The sequence below is a fragment of the Varanus komodoensis genome, unplaced genomic scaffold (genome assembly GCF_004798865.1).
Source record: "Varanus komodoensis strain SLA01 unplaced genomic scaffold, ASM479886v1 scaffold1, whole genome shotgun sequence".
NCBI lineage: Eukaryota > Metazoa > Chordata > Lepidosauria > Squamata > Varanidae > Varanus > Varanus komodoensis.
This window is the reverse complement of record NW_025335268.1, coordinates 34735431-34762523: the sequence shown is the minus strand read 5'-3', so window position 1 is coordinate 34762523 and position 27093 is coordinate 34735431. Positions and strand designations below refer to the sequence as shown.

Genomic DNA, 27093 nt, shown 5'->3' with positions numbered 1-27093 from the left:
AGAGTGTGAACAGGGATATGCATGAATACACGTGTGCAGACACTGAGAGACTACAGAGCACATGAGTTCAATCAAAAAGCTCATTTTGCTTGGCTAGGATTGTTACATGAGGCATATAGATTAGACAGAATAATTGTTAAAGCTATGAATGTCTTCTCAACCTGAAACATTTTATTGAAAATGTAAAACTATTTTTCTGTTTGAAGGATGTTGATTTTGTTGATTGTATAAAGCTGCAACCAGGAAACCACACTTTATATCAATCATAATCTTGGCTATTTCCGAATAAATCTAATCACATGCTACTAATGCAACAAACCACATCTTAAATAAATTACACAGGCTTTGTTCTAAGCATTATTTTCAAATGCGCAAGAACATAATGCAGCCCCTGTTCCCAGTAAGCAAGCATTTCCCATAATTTTTGAATGATAAACAATAACAAGAGGAAAATTCATATTCTTGACTACACAAAACCCCAGTTTCTGCAGGGATATCCTTTTTACAGTTGCATAAAAAGTGCCGGATCAGATCAAAAATCTGTCCAGACCAGCATTCTGCTCACACAGCCGCCAACTCGTGTGCAATGACACCCTCGTGCGTGTGTGCTCCAGTCACTACTACGCTGATGCGTCTTGCCTCTGTAAAGGGAGAGGTTAACCCTAATTAAAATATCTATTTTGCTGTAGAAAAGGATACAATTTTATCATTTTCTACAGGAAAATGGTGCTTTTCCTTAAGAAAATGTATTTCACATCTGAGCAGCACAAGGAAACTCCATTTTATTCCTGGAATAAAGTGCCATTTTTGGCAGAAAGGCAGAGTAGAAACCAACCAACCAACCAACCAAGCATCTGCAGTCATCTATATGGTCAGTCAGCTGCTTCTTAACTCTGCAGGGAACAGCAGTGCCTGGTGGGCCCCCAGGTGTCCATACTGGCCACAGGTGCTGACTCAGAACTTGTTGGTCGCTGTCACCTTTATTGTTGCTCCCCAGATGGCAGTCTGGGGAGGGATGCTTAGGGCCACGGACTTCAACCTCAGGGTGCAGCTGCACTGCTGAATGTAACTATTCCAGTGTGCTAATAAATGACCGTGGATGTGTATATCTTTTTGATAGGATGAAAAAAAATTACCTGATTCTTCTCATGATCATTGGGATTTAGACTAGAACAGATCAGAGGGTCCAAAAGATCCCTTTCGGAAGGAATGCTGATGTAGTTTATCTATGTGATACCGGTCAAACATCTCATACTCAGCAAAGTCTTCCAGCTTCTTTCCAACCACCTCACTAATTATCCCTGGAAAGTTAATCACTTGGAGTTATGGTTTATTCAATAAAACCTTTATATAATCTCTGTTAAATTACAGTCAACCAGGCAATGGTATTATTATTAATAATATTGTATTTTGATATATAACTGGCTTTACCTGCAATATGCTTCAGGGAAGGCATGTCTTTTGTAAAATAAATTGAGAAAACATGCATGTGTTATTAAATAGATTTAATAGGAAGGGCAGAATTTAAAAGTGGACATTTGTATTTTCTTCTACAAAGAAGCCTAAATCAGCAGCTAACTTTTAGGTAGCCACGGGAATTTTTGGAGTCCAACTTACCTAGTGAAAAATCATGCAATTGTTGGACCTGGGACTTTGAACTTGGAATGCCCTCCCTGCATTCTCACAGTCACTGCAAAAAGAACTATACCAGCTGTATCTCTTTCCTTCCTGCTCTGAAGCACCTCAACTAGATGGTTGGGACTTCCTGTCTAGTTGAATTGCAGGGTGGGCGCAATGCTGAGTTCAGAGAGTTATGGGCATCCTAACTGGATTGCATCTCTAATCTAGTGCCAACACGGAATCATAGAATAGTAGAGTTGGAAGGGGCCATGAAGGCCATTGGGTCCAACCTTCTGCTCAGTGCAGGACACCAAGTGACACCATCCCACTCAGATGGCTGTCCAGTTTCTTTTTGAATGTTTCTAGTGTGAGAGAGCCCACAACCTCCATAGGTAATTGGTTCCATTGTCGTACTGTTCTAACAGTGAGGATTTTTTTCCTGATATTTAGCCAGAATCTGGCTTCCTGTAACTTAAGTCCATTATTCTGTGTCCTGCACTCTAAGATGATCACCCATGATCACATTTGATCACAGCAGTATGATCTTCCCATTCCATTATTATCACTATCAATACAAAATTAGCCCATTGTTACTATTTTTACATACGTACAGTCTGCCATTACTCTTCCATGAATTCTCTTCTGCATGATCTCTTCTGCTTCATTCATCAAGTATGGAAGAAATCCTTCTTCAACATCTACATAATATGAGAGCAAAGCAAACATTTATATTTTCATTTGTGATGATATATAAATGATTCCCATTATCTTTAAGAAATGGGAATAAATGATATAAAATGTGTGCTCAGTTTTAACACTGACAAGCCCATCACTTTACACACAACATTTGTAATGTAGATGAATGCCTAAGCAAAACAGGCAAAACTGATGTACAGTGTATTGTATGGGCTCTACCAGAAGAATGGCAAAGAGATTAGTAAAGTTCAAGAGATAGCATAATGAACTTTTCCAGTGTCCAAGCTAGGATAATTTTGTGGAGCCATGCCAAGGCCTTATGGCTTTCAGCTTGTTAGGAACAGAACCAGAGATAATTGCCTTGAAACTGCTATCCCAGTCATTCTCTAGAGAAAATCTGCTTTTACTGTAAGAACAAAACTGTTTGCTTTACTGAAGCAGCTTACCTCTGACCCTATTTCCCAGGAAAGGGCTTAGAACCTGCGTTTACTGATAGCTTCTGAAAGAGTGGGAGATAGGAACTTTATAACTCTATGGCAAGAAGTTTTATCTTTTCTTCTCTGCTTGGTGAGAGGAATGTATATGTCACTCAGTGAGGCACGATTGAAAGCTAATGGAACATCCCCTGGCCTTTTCCAGGGACCAATTTAGTCACTGAATGTACACTTTATTTTGTTTGTTTATATTCTGCACCCCTATTTCATCATTGTATTCAATAAAAGTTTATCAGCTTTGACACAATGGGTTTTGCCTTATTCTGGGTATCCTCTGAAACTGAGGTGTCTTAGCTGGACCAGGCCCCTAGTGCTTGATACAAGCAACTTGATCCTATGTGCAATTACTTGGTGATACTTCAGTAGGTTTTACTTCCAAGTAAGTAGGCACAACATTGTGGTCTTAGTCCCATCACAGCCAATGGGTTTAAACCCCAATTTTGCACACTTTAGCATGTGTGTCAATTGCACCTTTAGGTTAAAACCCTTTCCCAGTGTCATTGACTACAGTGATCAGGTTTCAACTGGGTAATTTTAAAACTTTTAAAATACTTATGTAAAATGTTTGTAGTTGCAAAATAAGAATCAAAGCAACAGGTAATGTATTGCATTATATTCACATTAACTAAGAGAGCAAAAAGAACAATGATTCCCAAGGAATGTTCTTACTAAGTTGTCTGTTTCAACAAATTTGAAAATGTTCCATATCAATAATCATCATGTTTCTGCATTTGTCAAGTTTTTCTAACGTCATAAAACTTTACTAGAGGCACAACCTATGCATTTTAGACAGAAGAAGACCCAGAACTTCCAGCAAAAGTTGTAGGACTATACTTCTGTCTAAATATGCATAGGATTGGGGCCTAGTTGTAGAAACCTATGAAGGCTTACTCAAAAGTAAGCTCCAATGCATTAGATGGGGTTTGTAAGTGTTCATAGCATAGCATTTGAGAGTCTCCCCGTTTGCAATATATTTTATTCAAAAGATCTGAACAAAGATCTTCCTCAACTATTTTCCATTTATAAAGCTAATGAAACTGATACCTGGGCTAGACTTTCAACAAACGTTTATCTTGCAATGTTTATTCTCCAAGTTATCCATAATTTCATAACATAGAGCCTAACTAGTACAATGTGTTCTATCCGGGTTTGCCCTTGCAGAATTCAAATAATTTAAAAGTTGGCAGCCAGAACACTGATGGGAGCTGGCCACAACATTCTAATTGCAACAGTATCGGAAGTTCTTCATTGGATCCCAGTTTGATTCTGGGCAAATTTCAATGAGATAGTGCTATTAAATCTCTAAAAGAGCAAATGAGAGGCAAGAAATGACCTGTTGGGCAAAAGATACCACTTCCTTTCTGATTCATGCCAGCCAGGACAGAATGGGTGTGGGGGGAGGGATTGTAGTTACCTTCCCCCCCACACACACACACAAATTTTTCAATATATCCCTCCCATTGACATCAGTGCAGGGAAAATTAATGGCGTTCCCAGTCCTTATTTTGGTTGCGTTGGGGGAACATGGGCAGGAGTATCCTCAGACATGTCCTTAGCATTTCCAGGAATGTGCTCCCCCTGCCCTCTGAATTGAGAGTAGAAGCACTGCTGAACTGAGGAGGCTGCTTTCCATGGGCTTCTCTCTCTGCATTCACTGGAAGCATCCACTAGCCTGTTGCCCTCTCTCCAGGAAGCATAGGATTGTTTGCTGCATGGTCTGGAAGCAAGGGGACCAAAGGACTTCTTCTCATCCATGGAGTGGACCTCCAGTTAAGTTCATCTCCTGAGGATCTTCTCTGTTTTCCTTGCCTTCAGAGGTTAGATAGGTTGTTAGCGGAGACAGAACTTTTTATTGTGATGCCATCTTGGCTTTGGAACTCCCTTCATAGGGAATTTTGCCTGATGTCACTGTTACTGTCATTAGGCATCAGGCTAAGATCTGCACTTTTAATTCACTACCAAAGCATTTACACCTCTTTATGGTCTTCTAGTTTAACTTCAGGCTGCTGTTATAATGTGTAAGCTTTAGTTTGGTTCCCTGTAATATCAGTTGCATTATTTGATTCTTATCTTGTAAATCTCCTTGCAATTTTAAATAAAACAAAATCCATAACATTTGGAAAATGGAAAGATGACAAATACTCTCTTATGCTGAGTTGAGAAGTTTGAAATACAAAGCCCTTGATAATAGCCCAAACATTATTGTGGTCCTGATTTGTTTGGGTTCCAGAAATGATTTAGGGGTTTTTCCCCTGCTATGACACACTATACAGTTTTAACATTTATGTCCAATAAAGAATGGTACACACCGCTTTCTATTTGATCGTAGAAAAAACCCTTTTTCTGAAGATTAGTAAAGACAGAAGGAATGAGGTTTGACAGGTACTGCAGAGCAAATGCCCGAGCTGCAACTTTCTCACTGACTCTTGTTTGCTTATCTTGGATTTCAGTCTGCTGCATCTTACGGCGTTCCTTGAAATAATCATTTATAAAGAGGCTTTTAACTTTTGTAGTGCAAACAGAACTGCCCCACCAACCTCAGTAACATGCATTTTAAGCACCATAATACTTACTGAATCCTGAGAAAGTAACAGTAACAGTCATATTTTATTTGAATGTAATAATTTAATTATCAAACTAGATCACATGATTAATTTGGGCAATGGGTAACTAAACTCTTTTGAGTTCTATGTGTGACCAACTTATTCTGAAAAAGCAAAATTATACTAGAAATGATCGTTCCTGAAAAAGAAGGGCACATTCAAAAATACTTCTTTAAATCGATTATCCTAAGGCAACCTTTCCCTGCTGGCTACTCTCCAGCTTTCTGAACCACACCTCTTAGCATACCAGACTGTTGGCTGGGGCTGATGGGAACTGAAGTCCAAATCATTTGGAGGGCACCGGTTTGGGGAAGACTGCTCTAAGCCTTCTTTTCTGTCATTAAATAAAAGTATTAAGAAATTATTTTAGGGTACTAACTTTGGGTGAGGACCCCTGTCCTGGCTGATGGCAGAACAGATGCTGAGCTCTTTGGTGGGCGGAGGCAGCAGTATCCTTAAGTGGTTGCCGGGCGACCTATGATGAGCAACAGTAGCTTGCAGATGACCCGATGAGGGGCTCCCACCCCTAGCTTTGCCTCCCTACTGTGCCTTCCCTGTTGCCCCCTGTATTCTGTCAAGGCACCACTCTGCATTTGCACAAGGAGTGAAACGCAAGCTGGTTGCAGATGTCGCAAGCGCAGCGTGTGGACAAAGCCAAAAATCCACCTGCACGTGATGAAGGCTGCATGCCTCAAACATCCTCTCGGAAAGCAGTGGCCTGATGGCTCCAAATCAGCTTGCCGTATTTTATTCGTTAATAAAGCTGCGATAAAAGTTTTAGATGACCTGCCTTTGATTTCAGGTAGTGGAAATCCAGGTTGGTTAGGAACCAGGAATTTAGGAGTAACCGCTTTAGTGACAAATGGTTGCTAGTTTGTCTCATGCGAGAAAAGTGTGACTGAACCTGGAAAGTATTTCAAAGGCATGCTTGAAGCATGCATTTTCAATTGTGAAAATGAAAGGGTGGCCAGTTTGCACCATTCCGCTATACTGGCGTGGCCAGACTTGCTCAGCCAAAGAGCCACGTAGGGTACATGTCAGATGTTGAAGAGCTGCAAGCAGGTGCCCACGGGTGGCGGCGGGTGGTGAGGGGCAAGTGGGTGCCCACGGGCGCCCACAGCAGCAAGCAGCAAGCTGCAGAATAAACTCAAGGAGCCACATGTGGCTCCCAAGCCTTAGGTTGGCCACCCCTGTGCTATGCTCTTGTGGTGCTAAGAGCTGATGTGGTTGGAAGGAATCACTCCTTGAGCAGTGCTCAGATGCCAGTTCTGCAGTGAAACCGAAAGTAGATGCCATACATTAACAGCTGATTAATGGCCTGTGTAGAAAAGTTCTTGGTGGGTGTGTGAAGGGTTAAACCCCTGTCCCCTGCAAGGACTCCACAGCCCTGCCTTCTCGTTTTCTTGCATTCTCAATAACGAAGACAACATAACTTGTCTTTAACACCAGAGTACACAAACCGGGCACTCTGCTTGCCTCAAGTTGCCCAGATGTATGTATGTACCTATGTATGTGGCAGTCATCATGCTGTAGGGAAATACTGGTTTAAAATGGTAAATGCTCAGCAGTTGAGTTTGCTAGACAAATCTGCCCAAACAGGCATTTTGGTAGATTAAAAAAAGTGATATTAAGAAAAATATAGCATTTTAACAGTGACTGCATGTATGAATGCATAGATGGGGAGAGAGAATAGTGTTCCATGTCAGATATCACCAGAAAACATGGATTCCTGTTATGTGAATGGGCCACAGTGGGCTTCATCCTGCATCTTCCTTCTCTGCTGGAAGATTAGAAACTTTTAAGTAAAGCACAGTTCTCCATGACATCTGATCTCAAGAGTGCTGTGATTTGTTTAGAATCAGAAGTTTCCAGTCTCTTCCTCTGAAGCACACAAGAAGCACAACTGTTACTATTATTGGATTTTATCTGGCCAGGGCGGCTTATTTTATACGGTATTTTTGTATTTTTAATTTAATGTTTATATTTTTGATTTATAATTATTTTAACTTATTGTTGTAAGCCGCCCCGAGGCTTCGGCGAATGGGGCAGCATAAAAATGTTTTAATTAATAAATAAAAATAAAATAAGGTTGAGTGCATGAGCAGGGGCCATACTGGTGTCTATGTAGCAGAAAACCACAGCTTTCTACTGTATCTGAACAATGCCAGTGATTATTCTATAATCAGTATGTTTAATTAAGGTTGAGCCCAGCAGTTAGACATTTATATTTATCCCAGTTTTTTCCAATTAACTCAAAGCGGCTTACACCATCCTCTTCCTCCTGTTCTCAGTCTTATCCCCACAACAACAACCCTGTGAGGTAGGTTGGTCTGAGAGTCTTTCACTGGTCCAAAGTTAGCCAGTTGGCTCATTGGTTGAGTGGGGACTAGAACCCGTATCACCTGAGCCTTGGTCTCACACTCTTAACCACTACACTACACTGGCTCTCAAGTAATCTTAATAGATGTATATTATTGTTTAGATTACTTTATATCCATATTATTTTATTTATATCAATTGATATTTGGCTACTTACAGTTTGCCTCATCCTTTGCCTCATCTTACCTTTTCCTCTTTGTGTCTTCTCTCTTGTTCTTCAAGGCGATACATTTCAGCAATCTCTGCATTGCGCAGTTCGTGATATGCATATTGGTGGGCCCTAAGATTGGCCAGTTCTTCTTCTTCCATGACTTCTACCAAAGCTTGTTCAATGGTTTTTCCAACCAAAACTTCAAGCATGGGTTTGACTTCGATGTCAAATTCAAAGATCTGAAGATAAAAGCAAATGCTGCTCAACTCAATGTCATATCTTATGAAGAGGGAGAGAAATCATTTACTCCTGAAACAGTGGATAAGATTACAGATGAGTCTTTTGTTAGTAGTTAATGCTAATAATAATGCTAATGCTAATAATAATATCGATAAGGATTATAATCCACTATGACATAAAAGTTAGAGTGCTGTACTGAGACTTGGATTTTGTTCCCGCTCAGCCATGAAACTGACTGGGTGACTTTAAACTAGTCACTGAGTCTCAGCTTAACCAAATCACTGGGTCATTGTGCAGATAAAACGAAGAAGTGGAGAACTGTGTAAGCTGCCTTGGGTTCCTTGCAGGAAAAAGTGGAATATAAATAAATACATATTATACTATACTATACTATCCTGAACAGGGAGCAACATCTGTCTAAAAGGTAGACCAGTGTTGACAATCAAAGCTAGAAAGGGGAGATACTGAGTTGGATCCAAGTGCTCTTACATGAATGGAATGGCTATTTGTATTTATGAGAGAAAACCAAAACCTGTGGAAAGTTCCTGCTAGAGAAAGGGGTTGGGGCAGCAATTCTTGCTAATTCCTCCTCCTCTCTGCAGCTTCCAGTGTCACCTCTCACATTCTTCTGGATGGTCCCTCAGTCTCCCAGAGCAGTTTTTGGGGGTCTTCCGCAGGAAGAAGGAATTCAAGAATATCACCTCCTTCCTTCAACACTAGTACAACTCTGCTGTGTGTGAGTCTCTAGCCAAGCAATGTTGCCGTTTCCCCTCTCTAGCCTCAGGGATGGGAACATTGGATAGAGTTAGAGTTTTTTCTAGAATGTTCTGCTTTTTATCTGAACCTGCCCACTGTCTAGCCATAGCAAAATCCAGAAGAAGTTTTGGTAAAGTAGGTCAGGAGTGGCAAGCTTGTTCATCAAAACGAACCATACAATGCACCTTTCTGAATCCCCCGTCCCCCTGTAAGCAGCATTTGCCCTCAGATAGCAACAACTTAAAACACCCTTGATGCACTTGTGCAATTACCACTGAGCACAGTCAGATTGTTTAGACATGTTCAGAATCCACATATAACAAAATATGTGCCTACCTGCCCCCTAAGATGTGGGGCAGAGGCCCTACTTGGGAGACCTCCTTGAAGGAGATTAGGAAGGTGACTACCTGGAGAAGGGCCTTCTCTGTAGTGGCACCTTAATTGTGGAATTGTTCCCCAGAGAGGTTCGCATGGTGCCATCACTTTATTCTTTTTGGCACCAGGCTAAAGCCTTTTTATTTTCCCAATGTTTTAAGCTTTGACTGTTTTTAATATGTTTTTAACCAATCAATTATTGTTGATTGGTTCAGAATTTGATTAGGATGCTGTCTTTTATTTTCTTTTGTCTTATTGTTAAACTGTCCCGAGACTATGATAAGGGGTGTTCTAAAAAGGTTTTAAGTAAATAAATGAATGTGACAGAGGCAGGCTTAGCTGGGATTTTATAGTGCAGCTGCATCTAGGAGATGCCTAGTGCCATTCCCTCCTGTGTGGGGATGTACAGATTTAAGAAAATCTATTCTGTCTCCATGTTGCAGATGGTCTGGCATCTTTCATGCTGCCATCTACTCATTGACTGAATGGGAATTTTTAAACCCGTAACTCATTGTGAGAATTTGCATTAGCATTAATATGCATTCGTGCAACCCCCGCACCCGATGGAAAAACAATCCATAGACTGGAAAACCAGTGTTCCTCAGAAAAAGCTGGACAAGTGTGGAATCAAAATTCATTTGAATCTTTTGTGGATTTCTCCAACATCCCTATACTCAGAGAAAAGAGGAAAATTCTAGCATTACCCATGCTCTACTTGCTGTAGTTCCATGACATTTTCACTTGGCATTCAATATAATTACTCAACTATTAATTTGGCCAGAGTGGTGGGATCTTTCGGTATGTTTACTGGACACAAAGAGCCAATGGAATCCTACATACTTGGGAAGCATCTTGTTAACAACAGAGTACCAGACTCATATCCAAACTGTCCCATATGCTGCTGAATTTTGTTCCGCAGCAAGTGCAAAACATTTCCAATGTTTTGTTATCTGGCAGCATAAAGGAAAGCAAAAAGTATGCGAAGAAGGGCTTGCATTATGTAGGTAATTCTCTTGACCTTGCGCAGCTTAATAGCCAAATCCTTAATACCTCTCCTTCTTCAATTTGTGTAGATGCATCAGCTCCGGTCTTCTGTGGAACAAAGAGCGGAGTGTCTGGTCTTTCCACGAAAGTATCAGTTTGACACTCCATATCAGTTTCAATAATGCGATCTGCAATCTCTTCCAGGTACAATTCTGAAACAATGACACAACGAGGGCTATTGTTAGGGGGCTTTTATCCATCCTCTATTACTCAACTAATGTTCCACAGAACATTTACTGAAATGATATTTATTTATTTATTTATTTATTTATTTATTTAAACATTTTTATGCCGCCCCATTCGCCGAAGCCTCGGGGTGGCTTACAACAATAAGTTAAAAAAAATAATTCTAATATTAAATTAAAAATATATAAACATTAAATTAAAATACAAAAATACCAATATAAAATAAGCTGCCCTGGCCAGATAAAATCCAATAATATTGACAGTTAAAATGCCACTTAAATAAAAAGGTCTTCACCTGGCGCCGAAAAACAAATAATGACGGCGCCAGGCGGACCTCTCTGGGGAGCGCATTCCATAGATTGGGCGCCACCGCAGAGAAAGCCCTCCTCCGAGTACCCAGCCTCCTAATTTCTTTCACGGAGGGTTCCCGGAGAAGGGCCTCTCCCGCCGATCTCAAGGGGTGGCCAGGCATATATGGATGGCTTCCTCATTTACTGATGTATTCCACCTTTCATTCGTGGAAGAAAGCACAATATATAGAGTGTATACAGTGAAGCAGGAACCGTGGGATTTAAATCCTCTCTCTCCATATCAACTACAAGGCCAGTCCTGCCAGGAGACAGAATGAGGGAGATGCCTTAGGCAGTAGATGCTGCCCAGAGGGAAGTGGCAGGAGGGTGAGGGAGGACAGACCTGCATGTGCTACGTGGCCTGCCATGTACCCCTCATGCTAGCCTACAACACAGGACACAGTCTGGCCACTAGTGTTGGTCAAATTCACATGCTGGAATGGGAAGGGGGCGCCATCTCATCCGTTGCCTTAAGCAGCAAAATGTCATGGATCTCATTAAGGATGCTTCCAGGTGGACCGCTCCTAGCCCTTGAAAGCACAGAGCAGCTATTCCACATTTACTTCTTTTTGTGGTAAGAAAAAAAGCAGAAATGGTGGGGAAGCTCAGGAGGATTATAAGAGGAAGATTCCAGTGTCTCTCCCCTCACCACCCCGCCACTGTTCTGTGAACAAGCACCATGCAAACTTCAACTGGAAACACCCATACTTTCTGAAACACTTGCTGTATGAAGCCTGCCAATTCGCTGTATAACACCACCATCATCAACAATAATAAATAAACAATGTAGACAAATACAGTTTGATGAGATTGCCTCCTGTGTGTCTGTCTCATTCCTATATAAAACATGGGAGGAAGGGTTTATTCATTTGTTTGTTTGTTTTACAAAAAAAGGAGCATTTGGGAAAGGAGAACAAAACCCATCTCTCCCTCATGCAACACACTGTTTTTCATTAAGCACTGTTCTGCCAGCTCATGTCTAATATAATTTTTATTTTATTAATTTAAGATTTCATATTGCAGTATGAAGATTTCAAAGTAATAAGCAAGCAAAGGTATAATAATAACAGAATAAAACAACATGTTAAAAATAAGCCCAATAAATGTGTGGCTGGCTAGATCAGAAAGGCTTCAGGAGGCCATATAACGGTGTTACATGCCCGGCTTTGATGGGCAGGGAGTTGAAGGCATAGAGCCATTATGTGGAAGGCCCTCCTCTGGATGCAGTTCGACAGCGGCATAGGTCTGAACCATCAGGAACTTGCCTTCTGATGGCCACAGTGATGGGACAGTTTGAGCAACAGGTGTACTTGCTTAGGAATCCTGGTCCCAAGTTGTTTAGGGCTTTACACAGGGGTACCAAAGCTTTAAACCTGGCCAGGTAGCCAATAGGCAGGCAGTGCAGTTTGCTCAGCGAAGGAGTGGCATGCTGAAAAGGGGCTGCTCCTAGCAGCAGCCATTCTGTGCTAAGTCCAGCTTCTGGACCCGTCTTCACATACAGCACATTCCTGCAATCCTGTCTTGAGGTTACTAGCACCTGTGCCACTGTGGCCAAGCTACACCATCCAGAAGGGAGCTGAAGCAATGGCATGAGTAATCTGGGCTGAGAGAGCCCTTCAGTGGCTTGGGAATAATAAGGTTAACCTTCCTCACAAGGCTGGTTGCAGGTTTTCAACAAGATCAAGGATGTGAAGGGATTTGATCCCAGGAAGGGCAGTATCCAGTGCCCGCTGTTGCAGATGTGTGTAAGCCTCTGAACTTGGAAGCGGAGTCCACCTGATGTGTGGAGCGAGGCACGGCAGTGGTGCTTGTTGCCACTGCATCTCAGGCCATGCATGCCATGTAGACGGACCTCTAGAAGAGCCAGGAAAGGGGAGGGAGGAGACTGTGGCACCGATAGGAGATGTCAACAGCTGCCAGCCCTGGCAACCCCAGCGTGCCCCTTTTCCTCTTCTCCAAGGCCAGTTGTGTCCTCGGAGATGCAGCTGGGGTAGTTCTTCCCGTGTGGGCTATGAGGAGGGCTTGGTGGAGCTGGGCCTTGGAGCTGAGGCTCCAAATAATCCTATACTCCCCCCCCCAGAGGTGAAGGGATTGCATCCGAAGGCTGCAATCTTATGCACACTTCCTTGCAATAAGCACAACTGAACATAGTGGGCGCAACTGAGTTCATTCCAGGAGAGCACATATGGCATTAAGCTATGCAACAATGCATAAAAGGTAATTATTATGATCTAATTCAGTTGGAAGAGAAAAAGTTGGAAAAAGTTGTCCCTAATCACATTATTAGAGATAGAACCAGATTTAATTAAGGCAGGGCACGTCATTTCTTCACTAGCTGCATGTCAGAAACAAATATTTTGCTTGCTTTGACTTCTAACCATCACAAGGAAAAAGATGAATAACTCGGCTATTGCATAGCAAGTCTTGCTGAATTTAGAGAAGGACAACTTGAGGCTGAAACAGATGAAATTACAGTCAATTGCAGCCTGAAATGTGAAAAAAAGACAAATTGGCTGAAAGTTGTTGGTAACATTACCAGACAATAGGGCTGGTCCTACCTTTAGGCGGAGTGAGGTAGTTGCCTCCAGATCAAACTAAATATTACTTTAGAGACACAGCTAGCAACTCAGTTAGACAACCTACCTAGAATATGGTGTTAATGTTAAAACTGAAAGAGAAACAGTTAAAAACTTCCCGTCCCTCGGCCCCCATGCTTTCCTTGACAGTCCAAATTCCGTCACTTTGATTCATTCCTTTCAACGTCACTGTATATCATCCCACCTCCCAATTCTAGAAGTGTCCTAATAATGAGGCATTGGACAATCACAGGCCTTTCTACCTGTCTGCACCTCGACCCGCGTTTTGCTCTCAATTTCCGGGGCATGCAGCTCCTGCTCTTCCTTTGCTCGCTTTCTGGCAAGCATTTTCCTGTGGGCTTCTCGTTGCTTCTGAATCTCAACAGGATCAGGTTCAGGACTCTGGAAAGAGGGAAGGGGAAGTCCTGTGCTATTTTAAAGTGTATTCTAATTGGGGCACTAGAGATGTGAAAAAGTATTTGTTTCCAGTACTTGTGCTTTACATTAGTGCAGCCTACAAAAAGTTTGCACAGTTCATTAACACTTCCAGGATATGGTCTGAAGGTATGTACTCTGCTGAAGGTCCCAGGCAGGTCCTTGAATAGCATGCAGCTATCTTGAGTTCACAATGGAAGAAACATGGGATAGGAATGGAAGAAATAAATAAAGTATAGAATAATATCAAAGACAGAAATAACATGGTGACCATTAGGGTTAGATGAATCTGACAATTTTGATATCTATCACTGTGCCACGATTCTAATCTTAAAAATTAATTTGTCCTGCTTCTGGATTAGTTTGAGATTTTTAAAAAAGCATGCATGAAAATGCATATTACTTTTCGTATGTAGCTTTGTCTAATATGCAAGCTGTTTCCCCAAATAACATGCATCTTAGTATCATGTTTATTAATATATACCTTTTAATTCAGAAAAGTGCAAATTTAGAAATGGACTGAGTTTTGGTTGTAGGAGGGGTGTGAACCCCTAACTGCTAGTTATGCCCAGGCAACAGTGGGACTTGCTTCCTGTCAGATGCCCATGAGAATCCTTGGCATGAGTCAGGCTCAGGGCAGAGAGGAAGTGGGCAGCTGAGCTGAGATTCCCACATCCAAACTGGATTCCTAACACATGGGTGTGCTCATATGGAGAATCCTGGAATGCCGGACTACAGTCCCTGAGGCAGATTTGGCTCCCAGGGTTGGGGTTCAACACCTCTGATCTATAGAATGCACATTAAAATGCAAATAGAATGAATTCCTTCATCACCCCTAGTGTCCATATGGTGCTCAGGCAGCATTTTAGCCCTCATCCTCTTCTCTTCTGTCACCCTTTGGCCAACCCATACTGGGCAGTAAGTCCACTGAGGAACTCTGAAAGAAGGTAGTGGGGCTGATGGAAGTCCCTCTTCCCTGGTTGGCTGTTGCCAGGCAACAGCTCCTGCTGACATCCTCCTAAGCAAGGCAGTGGGACTGAGTAGTTCTGCTTCACTCAGATTGTGATGCAGGCAATCACAACTGTGTCTTGTTTTTTGTTCAGTAGATGTACCTTTTATTTTTCAAGTCATAAACCATGGATGGTAACCCAGATAAAACCAAACCCTCATAAATCCTACTCAAACCAATAGGATATACCGGCTGATCTGATACCTATTAAATATCACTGAATTCAGTACAATAATCTCAAGTAAATATGCACAGAGATAAGATCAAAGTAATAATTATTTTTGGATCTGTAGCTTATATCTGCAAACCAGCAGTGAACTGCAGTAAAACCAGGACACAGATTAAAAACAGTGGATCTACTTAATAGTATCAAACCTATTATTGGTTTTGTTTTGTTGTTTTTTTAAGATTTGCTGCCTCTGGGTAGTGGCTTACTAGCCTCTTAAAGTGTCAACCATATATATTGGTCAAAGGGCCCTTTCACCTACTTTTTTCCTTGGTTTACACCAAAGATATTTTAAACATGAGACATGTGAAAAAGTTGTGGATGCACAGGCAAGCATGTGCATTATTCAAGAAGGCTCATTAGGACAACCAGAATTGTCAGCTGATTTGGCTGTTGTGCAAAATCTGGGAAACAATTCCAAAGAAACCAATTCTTTGTTCTTAGATTTTGGCAGGGATTTTACCATGCATACCATGTACGGGTGAGGGCATTGTCTGGAATGCCAGGATAATTTAACTGGGGGAAGTTCACAGGAGAAAAGCTCCCCATCTGTTCCTCCCATCTGCAATTGCCTGCTTTCCATGGTAGCAGCAGGGCTGCTCCATGGACTGTCGGTTGGGGCCTCCACTGTCCACCAGGTCTGCCTAAACAACTCCTGTGCTTTTCCTCCTTGCTGACTTCTTGGAAAAGGTGTAGCTGCAGCCTGCTGGTCCAGACTGCAGCCCCACCACAGGCCATTCTGAGTGAAATGTGGCATAAACACTGCCCTTTCCCTGATTCTGTGCCTTCGTTGGGCATGTCTTCTGAAAGGCACCATCTGAGTGGTTTAATCTGCAGCTACTCAGACTTATGAAGGAAAAGAACTTTCATTTAAAGTTTTTGTTTAACATCTTAGCTCCCCTTTAAAATGGTGTGGTCTAGGGCTACTTCCCCTACCAATAGATTGCCAAGGAACTTTCTTTAATGTGCAAATCCTCTAGGAAGATGAGCCACCCCCAGGCAAAAACAGAGTAAAGGAGGGAATTCTCGACATGAAGAGAGAATCAAGCCACACTGCTCTTCTACCCACCCAACCAAAATGGAGACGCAGAAGCAGAAGCAGGCAGGGCAGCCATGAGCAACTGCCCTGGATTTCCTCCAACCCAGCAGTGCATCTCTCTGCCAAAAGCTGCTCCAGAGGATTGGGGCCCCCTCAGCAACAATGTGTGACAGGGCAGCAAAGCTGCAGGGGGAACACACAAAATCAGGCAAAGGTCTGCCTGAGCCTGTGCAATTTTCCCTTCCCCAGAAGCCTCAGCCCATTTCATATTGCTTAGGAGGACCCCTGACCTCTGGGAAGGCTTTTGTGGGGTGAGGGCTCTGGGTGGCTGCACAGCAGAGGAAGGAACAAAAAGCTTTCCTTCTGTGAACTTCCTTGACTAAACTTGCCTTTGCATGCAAAGATCTTTTGTTAAAAACCATGAAGTTGCTAAGTGATGAATAAGAGAGAAAATGATGCTGGAAGCCCAGCATACTTTTGTCACCACCAATCAGCTTATTCTAAAATAGCTGGCCTTTACATTTTAACTGTACCTTTCCCAAGGTTGGCTTTGCTCAACCGTTTGCAATCCATCTTCCCTTAATCTGATCATACATCATTCCTCCGGAGGCATTCGTGCATTTTAAATCATCCTCCGTGCTAAATGCTTGCTGCCAGAGGGCCATGTAGACAAAAGCTGTGTTTGCAACCGCCCGTTTGTGCCTGTGAGGTATCACTTTAGAAGAGCGGGTGTGTCAACCAGTGCCTGCAGTATTCTCAGTCACCTTTTGAGTGCCTTCTCATGTTCATGAAAGATAGAAAGATTCACGTAAAAACCCACCCAAGGCAATGTGTCAGCAGCATACGTGTTGCCTCGAACCACTCTCCGGTCATACATGAGGTTCCCATAGCGAGTTGGGCTTTCGTCTCTGTAAAACATAATGTGAAAAGGGGCAAAGTTCCCGTGATAGTGTTAATGGAGTTGCATTGTTTCTGCTTTGATCATATATGCTGTCCTGAGGGCAGTGGCTATAGGATGACTTCTAAGCTGAATAAATAAATGAATATTGGAGCGATCTAAGGAAAAGCCACATGCAGCGGCTGACTGACATCACAGAGAAACTGCACTCATGCACTGGGACATACAGTATATAGAACAGAGGAAACTGCTTGGATCGACTTGCTTTCCATCTAGCCTGCTCCTGGCTCCTTCGGCTGCATCTGTTCAGGGTCTCAGGAGGCCCTTCCCACCTACCTGGTCCTTTTTTGAAGCTAGAGATGCCAAAGACTGAGACTGGATTCACACATCCCAGATGGATTGTCATGTTGTGCAAATCGAGACTGATTTCTCCAGGGTGGGTAACAAACCACTCCAGCATCCCATGGGTTGCAGGGTTTGTTCACCCATGGTGGAGTTTTGTAGTTTGCTAATCCTGATTGATTTCCTCAGGCTCACTTGTGCTTGGGCAACAAGCCAACCCAACAACCCAATGGATTGTTCTACCCATGATATATAATGGAAGTCATTGTTCATTTGGTTTTAACAGAGGTATATTTTAATACAGAGTGTGGTTATGCCTTTTATGTAATCGTAGGCTTGTTAGGTTAAAAATATGATATGGGGTGCCTTTTTGCTATTTGATCAGTGTTTATATTGTGTTTTTATAGTTTTATATGATTTTAATGTTTGTAACCCACCCAGGGAGCCATGTGGCTAATAGGGCAGACTACAGATCCAATGAATGAATGAATGAATGAATGAATGAATGAATGAATGAATGAATGTGTTGTCATGTTCTCCAAACCGAGACAACTGACCCCACCATGGGGAGGAGGAAACAGCTATCAAGCCCCACGACCTGATCAGCCCAACAAACAAACACCCTTACTGTTCTTGCTATGTGGGATCCCAGATGAGTGCCAGTGTCGGCCACCTTTAAAGTGCCCAAGCAGCACTCGAGGCAGCTGGTCCTGGCTCCACGATCCCCTGAGCCATTTTGGCCTCACAGCTCTGTTTTCTCTTTTCCTTCCGTTGTTTGGAGATTAGGAAAACCAGCTTTCAAGCTGGCTTTTGCAATCCTCATTTTGACAGCTGTGAGCGGTCCCTTCAAAGTGACACTGTAGCACATTGGAAGCATCGCCCATGGTTGCCAAACATATTTTTTTAATTGTGCAAAAATGAATTTGTTCACATTAATGATTATATTTTTAACTGCAGTTGCACAACCATGCAGTCTCACAGCTGTGTGGGGGCAGGGATTAATCTGCAGCTGGGTTAATGTCAAGGGGAGATCCCTGTTGCCATGGGACATAGAAGAGGCTTAAAAAAAAATCTCCCTGGTTTGGTTATTCTTCACAGCTGTCACATGGCAAGCTGCCAATAAAAGAAAAAGGCACAAGGGTTTTCTGGGGGGATCTAACCCCCTTTCACTGCAAGATCCTCAGTCTCACCCCCTGCTTTAGTTCTCAGCAGGGTGCACTTTTGGTACTTTATCCCATGCCTTTAGGAGCTTAGGAGTGCAAATGTGCTGCATTGATCACATGTTATTTGATACCCATTGTGAGCCATGAAGGGCTCCATCCTATACATGCTTAGACTGAAAAGAAATGTCCTTTCTACCAGGATTCCACCAGCATTCCTTAGTCAACCTTCAATTCCCAGCAGTTGAGAACCCAGACTTTTTCCTGTCTAATCATGCATTGGATTGCACCCCAAGTTATTCCAATGCTACAGGGTGCTGCTGGAGAATTCCCCCTGTGGAACAGGATATCTCCTAACCCTCTTCATACAGGGACAAAGTAAGAACGGTGGAAATAATAACTGTGTGTGAAAAATGTGTGTAGCGTAATGTACCTCGTCATCTCTCCTTTGAACTCTAGCATAACTTTATGAAGAACTGTGAAGCTGCTCAGTTTTTGACACCCCAAAAGTGGGATACACTTCATGTTTATGCGACGGCCAGGGACATATGTGAGAAGCAGGAACAAGCCAAAATGACAGGGAGAAGGAAAAGGTGGGGACCTGGGGGAGCCAAGTCAGGCTTGTTCTGGGACTGAGCACTGGGGTCAGGGTTGCCACAGGGAGGTACTGTTACTCACTGCACACGTTCTCGATACCGCCTTTTGGCAGGCACAGCCCGGGGGCGGCTGTTGTAGGAGTAGATTCTATCAGGACCTGCATCACCCTCTTGGTTGAGAATTGCTGAGGTCATGCTGGGTCTCAGCCACTTGGAGTTCCAACGTGCTTAGCAAAGTCCTAGTGGCATTGAAGAACAATCCTCCAAGTGTTGCTATGTGACATGGAATTGTGTCCTTAACCACTGTTGCCAAGGTAAACTCATCCCGGGCAGAACAGCTCTGATGGAGAGTTGGAACCTCCTCAGCATTCTCAAGCCCTAAACTTTTCTGGCTGAATTTTAGGTAGAGGCAGTGGACATCCCCTTGTCCAAATGCATGTTAGGGTACAGTCCTATGGTCCCTAGATATTGTCTGAGGAGCCACAGGATACTGGGAGTTTGGCCTCCAAACTTGTAGTCATGCTATGGACCTTCCCCTTGGATCTTCACCCAGTTCTGCTCTGATTGGCTGCAGAAGACCCTGCAGTGGCTGCTCTTCCAAGATTGCTGTCATGACCCTAGATGAGGATGAGCTTGCTTTAAAAATGAATGCATGTCCTTCTGTTGCCCTTTCCCCCTCTTTAAAACCTTTCTGAAGCAAAAGATCTGTTTGATGCTTACATCAGTTAGACACAATCACTGGAAAAAATTATTGCTTTATTTACAGTATTTCCATACTGCTCCACATCCAAAGATTCAGTGGGGAACTATATGAGTTCCAAATGAATAAAATAATAAGAACAATACATAAACAGCAGCTAAAGACAAAATAACATTAAAATCAAGGCTGGTAAGCAAGAAAAGACTTCTTGGAATAAGAATGTCTTCAGCAGAGACATTTTTGCTGCCTATGGAAGCTTATTGGACTGGCAGCTGAATATTTCCTTCACTCTGGTGGTGGGACAGCGTCTCCCAGTGCCCTCAGGAGCAGCAGCAAGGTCAGAGAAGTGTCAGGCAAGCCACATGGCCACACCACATTGCCCTGCAATACCCCACTGTCCCTCCACCCCTTCCCAAGCTGCTTCCCTCTGCCTATAGGACTGGCCCCTCTGAACAGCCCTCTTCTTGTATAACCAGATGCATGCAATGTGAGAGGCAGAGGTTACGTGTCACTGATCACTCCTGAGTGTTTTACCACAAAATGTCACTGCAATCTCTCTCTGTCTCTGTCTCTCTCCCCTCCTGTGGCTTGTACAGGAAGTACAGCCTCGGACAGTGAGATGGTCTTGGACATGCAACTGATATGTAGATAAATACAAATGGAGATGCAGATAAAACATATACACCACACTGAATTATCAACATGCAAGCACTATATGTGATGTGAATATGTTGGCAATTGCCATGATGAAAGAGTGCAAGAGGAAAAAATCTGTAGTTGTGGTCAAAAAGGCTAATGACTGCTGACACAAGGTGACCATGTTGCACCCTGACATGTAGCCACGAAGCAGGCAAAACTTTCTCTATTACTTTACCTTTTAGCCGGGGGAAGTTTTGCATACGACAAACCAAGTGGCTGTAGAAGCAAGGATAGAATGTTTTTTCAAGTAATAGTCAACACTCTAGCTGTCATGAACACATTTCTTCCCCTTCCCTTCCCTTCACTTCCCTTCCATCCAGCAGGCCAAAATGGACATCATAAAATGCAGCCCTTGCTTGCCGGCTTGCTCGCGAGGAGATCATTTTGGACTCGCTCGGAGAAAACCATTTCCAAGAGCGCAAGCCGCTGCCTCGTGCGCCCGCCTTGCAGCACGTGCCCACTCCCACCACCCCTAGCCGTGTGCGCCCGCCCATGCCTCGCCTCGCCTCGCCTCCCGCCCCGCCCCAGTGCCATGCCCACATGCACTGCCTCCGCCCCCTCGCCGGCCCATGCGCCCCACCGGCACCACCTTTCCGGCCCGCGCCCAGCACCGGCACCTTTCAACTGGCCCCCTGGTGAAAAAGTTTGAGGACCCCTGCTGTATTGTGAGAAAGCCGGGCCTCACCTCCACCCCTTTCAGCATTCAAGAGGGCTTTGTCATGCATCCAGATTCCAGACCTTTGGGCCTGGTTTATACATCCACGTGGCCCTCTGTGACAATCTGCAGAAGCAGGGCTGCAGGCAGGATCACCAGCTGGTGGGAACCTGCCACCCACATGGATTGAGCTCTTTACTGGTGGCAGGACACTTGTGGTTTGCAGGGTCACAACTGCTCAAAATAAGGCGGGAACCCCATGCACACCCCTATTTCAGGGGTGGAGAACTATGAGAGATAAAGAGAAAGCTCGAGAACTACAGGGGTTATACTGCTAACATCTAACTGCTAGTTAGATGAACTTGAAGGAGCACATGGTGCATAAGGTAAAAAGCTTTAGAAGCTTCTCTGAATTAGGTATCATTTCCTGGGATGTACTGAGAAGAAGAAGATCTGATAAGCTCCCATTAGATTACTAAACCTTTGCCTGCATTAGAACAAAGGTAACTATTTGTTCTTGGTTAAACACTATTCATGTTATCTGACATAAATAGAAACATGTTCTTTGTGCTATCTTTGTTTGGGGAGAGCTGTGGTTTTACTAACAGAAAACTCCTTGCTCCACAGACCAATATTAATTTCCCTGCCTTATCACTAAATGTTTCTTTGATTGAGGTATGTTCCAAGCCAAAAAAAAAAACTGGAGAAAACTTCCTAAACTCTCACTTTCATGTTTTAACTGAGAGATCATCTTTCTTTTAATCCAACAGAAACAGAAGCCCACCCGGCCCGGGCCGACATTGCTGGATTCATACTTCCACAACAATACTTGGAAGGCCACAGGTTCCTCCCCCTGCCCCATGTAGAGGCACGGGTGGAAACAGCAGCGTCCCTTCTGCCCATGATTTCGGCTACTCTATGAGGCCAATGCTGCAAGGTTGATGCCAGGGTGGGCTTCAGGCACCCCCCAAGCCTAGGCTAGGTTGGGGCCTTTGCCGATTCTTGGAGAAGTCTGGTCCTGCTCCTCTTCCTCTTTCCTGTTGCTCTCCTCGTCACAAAAGTTAACTCACAAGCAGGCAGTGAGCAGAGTGAGGAAAAGGCAACCTTTTTGCTCTCCCTCAAGAGCAAGGGGGACCAGAGGGAGAGGTGTTGGGAACTGTCAATCTTTGGTAAGGCATCTCCCAGAAAGAGGAGGACAAAAGAGAACCCCAGTTTACATTTGATTGGCATGTCCTTATGTATGGGTGGAGAAGCACATTTAGAAATAACTACCGCAATGCAAATGAAATGCAATAGCTCACCACAGTGGGGCGAGTTGGTGACTTGCCTGCCTACTCAGACTGCTGCCCTGGTGGGCCCATTCAACAGACGGACCACCAGCCTCCCTTCCTGGGTATCTTTATCATTACACTGGACCTGACCTGGATGGCACTTCAAACCAAGGATGGTCCTCTGTACAGGAGGGCTCATGCTTATCCACATTCAGGTCTCAGACAGGGAGACTTCAGTTTTTTGTACTGCTACCTGGTGTGGTGTGACTCATTGTCCTATGTGCCACCTAAGCAGATCAAAACTTTCAGGTCCTAGACTGTCCCCACCAGCCCAGGGTGGCCGCTGGATCCTCTGGATGGGAAGGATGATAGGAAGCCTTTCAGTTCCAGTGAAACTGGAGCCTAATTCCAGTGTCCTTTATACCTGACTTCTGGCTTATTTCTTGATGCTGCCACCTGTTTTGTCCTTTGATTCTGACTTACGCTTTATCTTTGTTCCATGGCTCCTGGTGCCCATTCCCAGTACTTGGCCTATGTTGAACCCATGTCTCAGCCCCACCCAGAGGCAGCAACAGTGGTAGTGATGGGCAGCAAAGTTTGAAGAATTGCATATGTGCAAATTCTGATATGAGCTGATCTAAGCAGCAACTCCCAAACAAGCATGCAGAACAGAACATAGTGCTACTGCAGATTTTGCAGGACAAAAATTTGTCAGGTCAAAAATATGTTTTCAAATGTTTGTTTTAGGGCAAAACACATTTAGAAACACATATTTGCAGAGACAGTGCTTTTTAAAAATACATACTTTGTGGCAATGCATAGATTCAAAAAGGTATATTTTAATATGAATTTTAAATTGGGTTAAAATAAATAACAGATTAATGTCAAAATGGGGCACATTTGAGAATTAATGCATGCACAAATCACATAGGCCAGAAATAGACTGATCTAGCCTTCCCTAAAGGAGAGGAGGAAGTGGGTGCACTGGGGAGGGGGACTCAGGGAGACCATCTTGCTCAAGTCGCCCTTTCATCTGAAATTGGAACAGATGCTGTGTACCGTGTGCTTGCACAAGGGCTGCTTAAACCAGGCCTAAGGGAACTAAATCGCACTCTTGCGTTGAGAAAGCAACTAGTATACATTGAAGACTTAGGATGAAGTAAATCACACCTATCTGTGATACTCTGATATGTAGTCTGTGTCTGTCCTATTTCACAATTTGTTTTTGACACAAGATTGAATCTGTGCTTGATGTAAATCAATATCAAAGCAAGCAGATGAGTGTTTGTTAATTACTGCAACTGTGATTGTTGGAATTTACATACCGTTGGGACAAAATGAGCCATAATATGGCTGCTAAAAGCCTGACACTGTAAGAACAGCTTTAGACTTAAGGTGGGATCCCTGATCTGATGAGGAATCAATGTTACAAGTCTTGCTTCCCATGCCTCAGAAATGCTAATATCCCTGCCCTGAAATAGCTTCTTTTGGGGCACACCTTAGACATGCTTCCTTTCCTGAAGGCTCTTTTTCTCTGTGTATTGTGTTCAACTCTCATTTTGCCCTCTAGCAAACTGCCTAAAAGATCCCCATCTCTCCTCCAAACTGTGTAACTGATAGGCTATAAAAGCGTCCTGTACAGACTCCATCTCTGAAGCCCCTCAGGGGCTGTCTGCACGCCACGCCTCATGCATTTCCTGTGTGCCCAAACAAACTGTAAATGTTCTTCCAATTGTACACCTCCAGCAGACTCTCAAAGGGTGCTTTTTTCACTCTTGCCAAAACCGAGCAATTAGATGGGTTTCTCTTTCCTTCTGAATGAGCAAGGACCAATGTGTAAGCAAGCGACTTTTCTTTGTTGGGAAAGACACCTGCTGCTTTCAGGAGGCACTCTTGTCAGTTTCTGCTCTCCCCCTCCGACATTTCTGAAATGCGGGCTTTATTAAACTCACTTAATTAGAGGAATCTAAGTGCAGAATGAAGTCTCAGAGATGTCTGAAGCTGCACGTGTATGTGTGGGCCATGCCCTTGTCTCCCTCCTTCACACATCCACACATTATGAATGGAGCAGAGGCATGGCTTTGTGTTCAGGCATTGGAGGTTTGGAGCTTATCCACGCATCTGTAAGTCCTTTCACCTGGTTTCTTGCTGGTTGGAAAGCAACTATAACAAATTTATCTCAGTAGGGAGTAATTTTCATTTTTCTCTGCAAGAAAACCAGGACAGTCAGGAACTGATTGTACTCAAGTTGAAGCAGAGGCACAATTCTGAAAACTCACAATTGCCACTGTAATTGTTTGTCTTGAAGCTGCAGGGAAGCTAGGAGGAAAGTGTTAAATTGATGGGTAGACTGGAGAATTTATGAATCACTATCTTGGAGGGCTGCAGTCTGCACACATATGCAGCTATTCAGGCAATAAGGAATCCATGAGATTGTTGGAAGCTCATGTTAAAGATGGGAAACTGTGGGTATTCTGATATTTTAGATTATCTGAAATCTGGGTTATCTATATTTTCATACAGATATGTGAGGAGCTTCTCACTTCCTGTTGATACGCGTGAGAGGTAAACGTTGACATGGAAACAGAATTCAAAGAAAAGAGACAGCCAAGACCAAGCTTGGTTTTGAGTTTCCTGCCATAACATTTTGCTGCCTATGAGCCTTAACCTGAAGCCATCTCCCTTTGTATGTTTCTTGGATGAAGGCGATTCTGGGGGTTGGCCAACTGAAGCAGCAGGTTGTGCATATTTCAGGGGTTTTGCTGCATCGGTCCAGAGAAAGTCAGACCCACCACATAACTAACCTTATGGGGACTTGCCTACCACCTGCCATTGAGCAGTTCAGTTGAACTCAATTGACAAAGAACACACCAGCCAATGCCATGCTTTGCTATGGACTTTTTATGGCCCTTTCCCAACCTAGCCGCTTGCAGAAGTGTTGGACTATAACTCCTATCATTTCCAGCCAGCCTGGAGGGCACCAGGTTGTGCATGGCTGCTTTATACCAAGCTGAAAGGGTATGTAACATAACTCTACATGTAGCATATCCTGCTCTAATGATGAGTGTTGTTTTAATCTCTTTCCAATATCTTCAAAATAAATCCCCATATTCCCATAAATTTGAATGAAATGCAGTGAGGAAGGGAAAACATTCTACAGTGTATATTTGTTAACATTATTTATTTATTAAAATTATAGACCACACCTATAGCTCTGTTAGGACTCTCTGAGCAGTGTACACTTCAAAAAGAAAAAAAATTGACTAGGTTCAAGGAAATTTCATAACCTAAGATCTTTCCCATGAAAAAAATTATTCCTCTCCAGTATCTTTGAACTAAAGGGCATTTTCATCATAGGTTAAAACAATCTGATTTTTTGTCTTTACACTTACAGCACAACTGTATATATTTTATTTATACTTTCCCTCCATTTTCCAAAATTTCCATTAGAATCTTTTCTTTTACTTGTTCATATTCAATATCACATTTTAGAAGTGATGTGTAAAGTTTTAATAGTATGTGTCCTCCATATCTTTTCAAATGCTGCTTGGTCTCCAAAATACAGGTATTCACATATTAATAGAGCTAAGAATGATCTATCGTAATTGAAAGCATTCAGGCCAGGCTGAATCCTCATCAGAAGGATGCAGTCCTATAGGCCACAGCACTCAGACAGTTCAAAGGTCTACACCTATCCTATTTTCTGCCAACAGGAGAACACGATTTCCCCTCTGATCCTCTGCTTAAAATACAAAAGCAACAGGCATACCTCTGAGCCCATCTATCTGACTTACTTTTTGGTGGGCAGCAAGAAAACTGGAAAGGCCTTGGGATACTGTGAATCTGGCCCTCTTTCCTCCCATCCCCTCCCCTCCCCTCCCCACCAGCAGCACCATCTTTTCTTCCTCTCTCACCTCTTTTTCAAGGTCACAGTTGTGACCTTAGAAAAGAAGCTTTCAGTGTTGGCTGGAAGGTGGATGAGGATGGAGGAACCACTGTCTGAACTTCTCCTAGCATGGAGGAGCTCCACAGCAGCCGATGATGCTCTAGATGCTTGGGAACTGTGGGAGAGGTGGGACCTTTTTCAGATCTAAATCTGTGTTGGATCAGGCCTTTCATTTCAGTGTATAATAATGCATCACTCTAAGGGCACAGGTCTTTGCAATGAAAACAATTATTTCCATTTCAAACTCTAGAACTTCGTTTAAACTATTTTACTGCAGATTTTCTGACACTAAACTTTATGTAGATATATTTGGGATTATACATATTTATATTTATCCAATCACGTTAACTCATTTGCAATTTGAAAAAGTCCTTTTTGCACAGGCTGCTCTAGATTTTGCTATTTAAATTAATTGCCTTTATATGCAATTTTATGGCCCCAAGGCAGCATCTGGATTACCCATGGGATACTGTAGAATTGCTTGACTAAGGCTGGAGACAGCGTTCTGGCCTTGGAGGAAGAGATCGGATCATGGAATAATCTTTCCCTCCCAGCTATGGTGGAGAGATCTGCAGTGGCTTCTCACCTGTGCTTGGACAGGGAGCTGGACATATGGGAGGGCAGGACAGGGAGGGAGGGCCTGAAGA

General features: G+C 43.2%; 1 protein-coding gene across 1 annotated transcript; it reads right to left on the bottom strand.

Annotated features, from left to right (window-relative positions):
• Positions 1–1167: 1167 nt before the first annotated feature.
• Positions 1168–19370, bottom strand: RSPH3 (radial spoke head 3). The gene is made up of 9 exons (XM_044444827.1): positions 19258–19370; positions 17258–17263; positions 17000–17087; positions 13734–13872; positions 10365–10510; positions 7979–8182; positions 5120–5282; positions 2232–2318; positions 1168–1301 (listed from the first exon to the last, which is right to left on the bottom strand). Exons 1-9 carry the CDS (start codon positions 19368–19370, stop codon positions 1168–1170), a joined length of 1080 nt encoding a protein of 359 aa, XP_044300762.1.
• Between the last annotated feature and the right edge of the window lie 7723 nt (positions 19371–27093).

Excerpts from the sequence above, each read along its gene's own strand:
- RSPH3 (XM_044444827.1), bottom strand. The coding sequence starts at position 19,370 with ATGACCTCAGCAATTCTCAACCAAGAGGGTGATGCAGGTCCTGATAGA. Across the intron at positions 13,873-16,999 it reads CTGCTGACACATTGCCTTGG|AGTCCTGAACCTGATCCTGT; the intron begins GTGGGTTTTTAC and ends CCCTCTTTCCAG. Across the intron at positions 1,302-2,231 it reads TGGAAGAGTAATGGCAGACT|GGATAATTAGTGAGGTGGTT; the intron begins GTACGTATGTAA and ends TTAACTTTCCAG.